The 9642-nt window shown below is 42.7% G+C and overlaps 1 protein-coding gene across 1 annotated transcript; it reads left to right on the forward strand.

The window, feature by feature from the left end:
• The first annotated feature begins 844 nt into the window (after nt 1–844).
• LOC132003262 (protein SET-like) lies at nt 845–9138 on the forward strand. The gene is made up of 2 exons (XM_059378588.1): nt 845–932; nt 8458–9138. Exons 1-2 carry the CDS (start codon nt 845–847, stop codon nt 8925–8927), a joined length of 558 nt encoding a protein of 185 aa, XP_059234571.1. The 3' UTR covers nt 8928–9138.
• Nucleotides 9139–9642: the final 504 nt, after the last annotated feature.

The raw sequence follows: 9642 nt of genomic DNA on the forward strand, positions 1-9642 counted from the left end.
ACTGTTCCTCATTATATTCCCAGAGGGAATCCTTAAGCTCTCTGTACATGAGTTGAGATGGCTTCCCTCCCAGCTGGGCTGGGGTCAGAAGGGTAGGTAGCCTGGAAGACAAAAGGAGATGACCTCCCTCCCTAGTGGTGTCCTCCTGGTTCCTACCTAGCTCTAATACCCTGTTAGCCATTGCCACTCAAAACTCCCAGAGTTTAAAAAGTCCGTTCATAAATAACCAGAAAAGTCCCTGAGAAGCTACCCATGTGATCATGCACTGATAAAATTAGAAAAAGCCAAAATGCACCGAAACACAAAGATTCAACATTCCAAATGCCATATTCCCCTACCAGCCAGAGAAGAGGGAGACAAGCCCGGAGGCAAATGTAATTCTTTGTTATGCAACGTTGGCCAAAGTCTCCATTTTATAAACTGCTAACCTTCAGAGATAAGAGAGTTATGAGCAGTAAAGAAGGCTGGGGAATCCCCGAGGAAATTATTTGCTAGATAGCACTCAGAAAATTGTAAAATGCAACCAATGCGCAGAGTGTGAGGGAGATATTTAGACGTGAGCAAAGCTCGCGATGTTATGTGAAAATGGAATCACGCTCTGGAGGTGACCAGGAAAGTTCTTGATCAAGAAGACGGGGGTGCCCAGGGAACCCCTTCCTGGGCTAGGGAGGCACCCAGACTTGGAGCCTTGATAGATTCATCATGCCATCCCTGCCGACCCCTAGAAACCTGGCACTGCCCTCATGAAGACCCATAGGAAAGCTCATCCCCCTAGAAACCCTCAAAAGCTCATCCTTTTCTCCGCCGCCATCCGCACAGGCTCGCAAAATATCCATGTAGGGGGATGGGTTTCACCACCTCCGTTACTGCTCTTCTGCACTTGGAGCTGAAAGCAGCCACAGACAACACGTGGATTTGGCCCACAGGTCACAGTTCGTGGATCCCTGAGTGATTGACGGGATAAAGGTCCAGGTACTTGGCTTGGCATTGAAGACTGCCCACTCTCCTACCCTAATCTACTTTCCTAATCTTACAGACCATCATCATTCCTTTCAACAGATAGTGATCAACCCTGGGTCTTATTGCTGGCACTGTGATGAGCTGTGGGGAGAGGCAGGGGACATGCCAAAGTCCCTGTATTGAGGGGCTTACTGTTTCTTGCCAACTCAACAGTTAAACACTCTTTGTAGGATACCATAATGGTAGAAACATTTGTCTAAAAACACTAAAATGTATGACACCAAGAGTGAACCCTGATATAAACTAGGGTCTCTGGATGGTGATATATCAATGTAGGTTCATTAGTTGTAAAGAAAGGTACCAGTCTTAGGGCATCTGGGGGGATCAGTCGGTTAAGTGTGTGCCTTCGGCTCAGGTCATGAGCCCAGAGTCCTGGGATTGAGTCCCGCATCAGGCTCCCTGCTCAGTGGGGAGCCTGCTTCCCCCCTGCCTGGCGCTCCCCTGGCTTGTGTACTCTCTCTCTCTGACAAATAAATAAATAATATCTTAAGAAAGAAAGAGAGAAAGAGGAAGGAAGGAAGGTACCAGTCTGATGGGGCATGTTGGTAACCGGGAGGTGATGCACGTGTATGTGAGAAATCTGTCCTTTCTGTGCCATTTTGCCGTGAACCTAAAACCTCCCTAAAAATTATTTAAATTGTTAAAAATCAAGATTATCAACTACTAATTCAGTTCACTGATAATACATAACTGTGAAGAAGACACACACTGAGATATTTCTTACAATATCAGTCTATTTGCCCAAAGTACAAGCTCCGGTCCTATCGCTTTATTCAATTTTTACCCCTTCTTCAAGTCTCAGCAAAAGTCCCATTTACGACCCCAAAGCTTCCTCAGTTAATTCAGGCTAGGGACAGCCATAAACAGGAATACATTCCCTGTCCTCTTAGGCTCACTGACCAGTCTTCAAAAATTCTTCTCCCGGGTACCTGGATGGCTCAGTTGGTTAAGCGACTGCCTTCACCTCAGGTCATGATCCCATAGCCCTGGGATTGAGTCCCACATCGGGCTCCCAGTTCCCTGAGGAGTCTGCTTCTCCCTGGATTTCTCCCTCTCATGCTCTTTCTCAGTCTCTCTCTGTCTCTCTCAAATGAATAAATAAAATCTTAAAAAAAAAAAAAAAGAATTCTCCTCCCTTGAACATCAAGAGACCTACTGTACCTAGTAGTCATTGGGTCTACAGTATGACTTAACATATTTGGTGCCAAAGCCCTCCCTCTCTTTGCAAATAAATAGTAAGAGTAATAAAGAGTATTAGTAATAACAATAATTAATAGTAATAGTAATAATATTAATTAAATAGTAATTGATTAGTAATAATAGTAAGAGTAATAAATAGTGAGAGTTGCTTCCTTCCACACTGTATCTATTCCTTCGTGCCTGACAGAAGTGGGGAGGAAGATAAGAGGAACAGCAAGCAGGAGCTTTGAATGTTCAAAAGCAAAAATAAACAGTTGTCCAAAATTGGTGTCATCAATAAGAACGGAGGGTAAGTGAATTTCTAAAGTGGATGAAAGGAGACGCAGTTATCTAGACCAAGAGCTGCTGAACTTTTCTGTACAGGGTCAGAAAGTAGAGAGTTGAGACTGTGGACCACACGTGGGTCTCTGTGCCATCTCCTTTCTCTTCTTCTCTCTTTTTTTGACAGCCCTTGAAAAACCCTGGGTGCCTGGGTGGCTCAGTCGGCTCAGGTCATGACCTCAGGGTCCTGGGATAGAGTTCTGCGTCAGGCTCCCTGCTCGGCGAGGAGTCTGCTTCTCCTTTTCCCTCTGCCCCTCCCGCTGCTCCTGCTCTCTCTCTCTCTCCCTCTATCTCAAATGAATAAATAAAAAATCTTTTAAAGGGGCGCCTGGGTGGCTCAGTGGGTTAAGCCGCTGCCTTCGGCTCAGGTCATGATCTCAGGGTCCTGGGATCGAGTCCCGCATCGGGCTCTCTGCTCAGCAGGGAGCCTGCTTCCTCCTCTCTCTCTCTGCCTGCCTCTCTGCCTACTTGTGTTCTCTCTCTGTCAAATAAATAAATAAAATCTTTAAAAAAAATCTTTTAAAAATATTAAATAGGGGCACTTGGGTGGCTCAGTCAGTTAAGCATCTGTCTTCAGCTCAGGTCTTGATCTCAGGGTCCTGGGATCGAGCTCCACATCGGGCTCCCAGCTCAGTGGGGAGCCTGCTTCTCTCTCTCTCTCTCTCTGCCTGCCTCTCTGCCTACTTGTGATCTCTCTCTCTCTGTCCAATAAATTAAATAAAATATATTTTTTTTAAATGTAAAAACCATTCTTAGACTAGAAAAAGCAGGCCATGGAGCAAGAGGTTTGCCAGTCCTGCATGGACACAGAAGAGTAATAGAATGAAAAGCGTCCGTTATTCCAATCTGTTTAACCTGAGAGGGCTCCAGGGAGGAGGTGGTGGTATTCTGAGCTCTTGAGGGAGAGCCGAGCCTTGGCATGACCGTGAGGTAGCAGGGGAGCAGAATGACCTAATGGAAAGGAACTGGGCTTGGCGTCACAGCACTGGCTCTCCGGCTATCTCTGTGGCTTCGGCCAAGTCGCCCCTGCGCCTCCAGTAACTTCTGTGAGTTATCGCCGTGAAAAATGAGCAGAAGAGCCGCTCGTGGCGAGAACAAGATGAGATCATATCGGGGTGCCTTGGAAATGGACAAGCATCCCAGGAAGACCTTGATAAAGTTAGCAAAAAGCCAAAAATGTAAGCTACACTTGAATTTGAAAGGTCGCATTATTTAGCTCGTGAGAGAGGAGGCAAACTGTGCGAGTCGAGGGTGATTCTTTACTGCACAGCTTTGGCCCCAAACAGCTATTTTATTAGCTGTGAGCCTTCAGAAGATCAGAGTTGTGAGCAATCAAGGCAGCTGGGCATCCCTGTAGAGGAGACACAGAGACCATCGGTATGACATCAGAAGTGGTGCAGAGAAGCTCTAACCCCACGGAGGTCTCTCCCTCAGCAACCTGCATGCAGGGTACCCCTCAACACCTGTTCTCTGCTCTACCAGCACCAGGGGTAGGGCTGGAGCTCCCAGAAATGTGGTCTTGGAGGACCCTCCTCCATCCTACCGACAGGAAAGAAGTAAGGACAGAAAGATGGAACCTCAAGACAGAACAACTTCTGGTTTACAACTTTTGGCTTCTAACTGGCAGAATCTGATACAATCCCCATCCTTGTCCCAGAGAAATACTGAGAAAGACACACACACACAAAATGACCAAAGCCCCCAATCCCCGCCCCCCCCACCTGGAACTTAAAATTGTTGGGAATATTGGAACAGTCCGTCAAGAGAACCTGAAAAACTTATCCACCATCGGGGCGCCTGGGTGGCTCAGTGGGTTAAGCAGCTGCCTTCGGCTCAGGTCATGATCCCAACGTCCTGGGATCGAGTCCCACATCGGGCTCCTTACTCAGCAGGGAGCCTGCTTCTCCCTCTGCCTCTGCCTGCCTCTCTGTCTGCCTGTGCTCACTCTCTCTGACAAATAAATAAATAAAATCTAAAAAAAAAAGAAAAAGAAAAAGAAAAAAAGAAAAAAAAGAAAAAAACCTTATCCACCATCTAAGAAGGCTGGTGGAATGGATTCAGAAAGACAGCTGGTGGGGTACCCATTCTTGTTTGCAAATGACAGTGAGGACGCCCTTCTGACCTTTCCTCTCCTGGCAGTCTTACTTGGCATGATGAGTTGAATTATGTCCACCAACCCCAAAAAAGAATATGTTGAAGACCCAAGCCCTGGCACCTCAACATGAGACCTTACTTGGAAACAGGGCCCTACAGAGGTCATCAAGTTCACACGAAGTCATTGGGTTGGGCCTTACTCCAGCATGACTGGTGTCCTCATAAAAGGAGAAATTTGGACACAGACAGACATGCGCAAAAGGAAGATGAAGGGAATAGCCACAGGGAAAAATGTCATGTGGAGATTAAGTTAGGAAGTGATCCAGCTCTGAGCTAGAGATTGCCAGAAAAAGAACCAAAAACTAGGAGAACAGCCTGGAACAGAGCCTCCCCAGCCAATACCTTGATTACAGATGTCTAGTCTCCAGAACCGGGAGACAAGAGGTATCTGTTGTTCCGGCCACCTGGCGTGTGGTACTTTGCATGGCAACCCGAAGACATGAAGACGCTTGGGTACTCAAGTCTTGTGACAATGGCAGCTCTTTCTTCATTGCATGAGGAATCCCCTTTTCAAGGCAGCCAGAGTACCTCTCTCCCAATGCCATTCACATATAGCAAGAGGAATTCGGCATACGACCCTAAGCCCATCTGGCTGCTCACAATTTTCAGGTTCTTTTTGGTGACTACCAGCAAGTTCCAAAATCTAGGAGCCTGTGAGGTTCTGGGTCTGCCTTCCCACGCTGGTGCATGTTCCAGTGAAAGCAAAAGTTACAACTCAAATCCTAGCACACCTGAAAATACGTATTAATGATATAAAGCAAAAGTAGATACACAAACAAGTGAACGCCCAGCCCTCTGGGACTCAAAGCAAATCCTGAGATTCTAGAGGCAGAATTTAGCTAAAGACATATTTTGATCGGGGGATGGAATCCTCCTTCAAGGGATGGACTCAGATCCGAACCAAATCTGGGTCTGGAGGAACCACCACGGAATGGATTCTAGAAGCGCAAAACCTGATCTGGAAAATAAACCCCTCAAAGAACTTGAGGAAGTAACCAGAGCATCACCTCCTGAAGCGATGTTCACCCAGACAGTTTTATTACCAAGTCAGCTGAAACTTTCAAGGAACAGATAATCCTGAGGCAATATAAACTATTCCTGAATTTAAAAAAATGTAAATGTTCACTGCAAGTAAGGATCATCTTGATACCAGAACCTCACAAAGATAGCACTCACAGAAAAGGACTATAAGCCAAAGCCATCATCATAAACACAAATTTCAAGACGCTAAATCAAGTAGCAGCCAGTTGAATGAAATTGTATATTAAAAGATCGTCCATCCAAATCAACTAGGGTTTTTAGGGAATGCTGAAGTATTTTTTTTTTAAGGGCATGGAGCCCAACCGGAGGCTTGAACTTATGACCCTGAGGTCAAGACCTGAGCTGAGGTCAAGAGAGAGCCACTCAGATGCCCCAGAATGCTCGAATATTTTAATATTAGGAAAGCAATTAACAAAATACATCAAAGGCAGATGTGCAATCATTTCAGCAGTAATAAACAGGCATTATTAAAATGTAGCACATATTGAGAATAAAAACTCAAAAGCAGAGATAGGAAATGATGTTCTCGACATGGCAAAGATAATTGGTCTTCAATAAGTCAGGTCTTCAGAGTCAAACACAGGAGATTTTCCTATTAGAATCAGAAGAAACCAAGAATGATTGCTCTCACCAATATTATTTAACGTTTTTACAGAAAGCTGGCCAATTAAATGAGACATAAGGTGGAAATCCATTATAGTCATTACAAAGAAGGAAAAAATATTATTAGAAATACAATTATAGGGTGCCTGAGTGCCTTCGTTGGTTGAGCATCTGCCTTCGGCCTAGGTCATCATCCCAAGGTCCTGGATCAAGTCCTACGTCAGGCTCCTTGCTCAGTGGGAAGTCTCTTCTCCTTCTGCCTCTCCCCGACTTGTTCTCTTTCTCTCTCTCTCTCTCCCTCCCTCTCAAATAAACAAATAAAATCTTTTAAAAAATCTGTAGATTTTCCATATACCACCCATGTGTGCTACATAACATAAAGAAAAGGCTTATATTCACAATAGCAAAACATGTGAAATATAAGGCATCTGAATAATCCAAACCTCTATACCAGAGATCTAAAAGGACAAAAAAAAAAAAAAGGAAAAACCAAAAAACCTATAGATTAAATCTCCCTTAAGAACATGGATGCAGGGGCGCCTGGGTGGCTCAGTGGGTTAAGCCTCTGCTTTCAGCTCAGGTCATGGTCTCAGGGTCCTGTGATCGAGCCCCGCATCAGGCTCTCTGCTCCTCAGGGAACCTGCTTCCTCCTCTCTCTCTGCCTGCCTCTCTGCCTGCTTGTGATCTCTGTCTGTCAAATGAATAAATAAAATCTTTAAAAAAAAAAAAAAAGAAAATGGATGCAGAATGGTAAAAGCTGACCGATATGATACACAAAGACAAAGTAGAGTCTATAATGAAATTATAGCTAAATGTTTAAACTCTAGTAACTTAAAAAGAAAAAAAAGCAGTATGCTCTTGATAGATGCAAGTGGGCATCAAACTATTTTTCAACATTTTATGCTGATTCAAACTCTTGGAAAAACTAGGATATTTACTGAAAAATGACAATATGACCTATCTTGGACCAAAAGACAGTATTCTACAGAATGGGTAAAGCACCAGAAGGATTTCCATTAAGATCAGACACAACATTAATAATATGTTCAATATCAAATCTGTGCACATGTGGAAAACTAAAGAGAACCAGCTGAAAATCTATTAGAATTAATAATAAGTAGGGTAAAAAATCAAAGTTATCAACTATTAAAGTATTTAATCATGTCAACAGACAAGGTCTTCCAAATTTATGGCAATGCTAACTGCCAATTTAATGTGATTCTTTGAAGAACAGTATTAGAGAGAATTCACTTGGAAGATCACACAGAATCACAAATGCACAACACTGGGCAAAAAAATTATAATATAATTATAACTGTACTTAAGTAAAATATTAAAGATTATAAATACAGTAGATGCCAAACAAATTTTAACTCATAACTGTTGAAATAATAATATACTCCAAAATAGGTCAGTGCCAGGGAATAGAAAACCCAGAAACAGCTAGGTAGATGGGATAATTTGGTACTCTATTTCTTAATTATAATTTTTCTGATATCAGGAAGTGACTCAAGAATTTTAAATTGCCCTGGTTTTAAATGAGAAGGGAACCTCATAGTCAATTGTATCTGAGAATCAAGGAAATCAACTACATGATATTCCAAATCAATTGAGAAAGAAAGGATAGCAAACAAATAAAATGGCTCTGGGACAATAGATTAAAATTTTAGGGGAAAAATGTAAAGTTTGAAGTATTTCCTAATGACATACATCAAAAGAAATCCAGTCTAAAAAAATAAATTTGGAAAATAAAAAAGAATACGATAAACAGACAGAATGCAAGTATCCTTATTTTCATGAAACTAAATTATCTACCTGAAGAACCTATTACAGATATGAGCCAATTTTTGCCCTCCTAGCAACTGTCCATGACCTCCAATGATAAGAAACTGTGTCTTTGTGAGATACAAGAGCAGTCCGTCTTCCCACTACAGACACCATAGAGTGCCCAGTAATATCGGGATTGTGAAATCTAGTGTTGGTATGCCCATAGAATGAACCACTGTACACCTCTACAAATCAGGTTTTGGAAATAGCTAAATGCACAAGAAAATGTTCAGACTATAGCTAAGAAAGTGAGATGTGATCACATTTTAAGAACATACATACTGTAATCAGGTTACAGAATAGATTTTTATTTTGATGAAAACCCTTACTTCGAAAATAAAGTTCTCTCCAAAGAATTTCATCTGAATGAGAGTGGTGATCCATCTTCAAAGTCCACTGAAATCAAATGGAAATCTGGAAAGGATTTGACAAAACGTTCAAGTCAAACACAGAATAAAGCCAGCAGGAAGAGACAGCATGAGGAACCAGAGAGCTTCTTCACCTGGTTTACTGACCATTCTGATGCAGGTGCAGATGAGTTAGGAGAAGTCATCAAAGATGATATTTGGCCAAATCCATTACAGTACTACTTGGTTCCCGATATGGATGACGAAGAAGGGGAAGGAGAAGAGGATGATGATGATGATGAAGAAGAAGGATTGGAAGATATTGATGAAGAAGGAGATGAGGATGAAGGTGAAGAAGATGAAGATGATGATGAGGGGGAGGAAGGAGAGGAGGATGAAGGAGAGGATGACTAATGGAGCACTGATGGATTCCAACCTTCCTTTTTTAATTTTCTTCAGTCCCTGGGAGCAAGTTGCCGTCTTTTTTCCCCCTTTTTCTTTTTCTTTTCTCCTCTCGTGCTCATTCACCCTGTTTTTTGAAGTCTCCTTTTTCTCTCCCTTTATACCATGGTTCTCAGCTTATTTTGGGGGGAAATACCTTGAGCAGAATACAGTGGGAAAAGAATCTTCTACCCCTTTTTGTTCCAAATTCATTTTTGTCCCTTCCTGTCTCAACAAAAACAAAAACTTTATGGAATCAACACCACCGTGCTCTGTGGGCAAAAAGAAAAACCTTCTGCTCCCTTAGCTCTGCTGGAAGCTGGAGGGTGCTAGGCCCCTGTGTAGTAGTGCATAGAATTCTAGCTTTTTTCCTCCTTTCTCTGTATATTGGGCTCAGAGATTATACTGTGTTTCTATGTGAATATGGACAGTTAGCATTTACCAACATGTACCTGTCTACTTTCTCTTGTTTAAAAAAAAGAAAAAAAAAACTTTAAAAAATGGGGTTATAGAAGGTCAGCAAAGGGTGGGTTTGAGATGTTTGAGTGGGTTAAGTGGGCATTTTGACAACATGGCTTCTCCTTTGGCATGTTTAATCATGATGTTTAACGGACAACCTTGCAGTTTAAGATGACACTTTTAAAATAAAACTCTCTCCTAATGATGACTTGAGCCCTGCCACTCGATG

This window comes from Mustela nigripes, chromosome 16 (assembly GCF_022355385.1).
Source record: "Mustela nigripes isolate SB6536 chromosome 16, MUSNIG.SB6536, whole genome shotgun sequence".
In the NCBI taxonomy this organism is placed as follows: domain Eukaryota; kingdom Metazoa; phylum Chordata; class Mammalia; order Carnivora; family Mustelidae; genus Mustela; species Mustela nigripes.

What these genes read in the sequence shown, in the direction of transcription:
- LOC132003262 (XM_059378588.1), top strand. Translation starts at nt 845, where the DNA reads ATGGGTTTCACCACCTCCGTTACTGCTCTTCTGCACTTGGAGCTGAAA. An exon ending in GATTTGGCCCACAGGTCACA is followed by an intron (nt 933 to 8,457) that starts GTTCGTGGATCC and finishes TACTGTAATCAG; the next exon opens with GTTACAGAATAGATTTTTAT.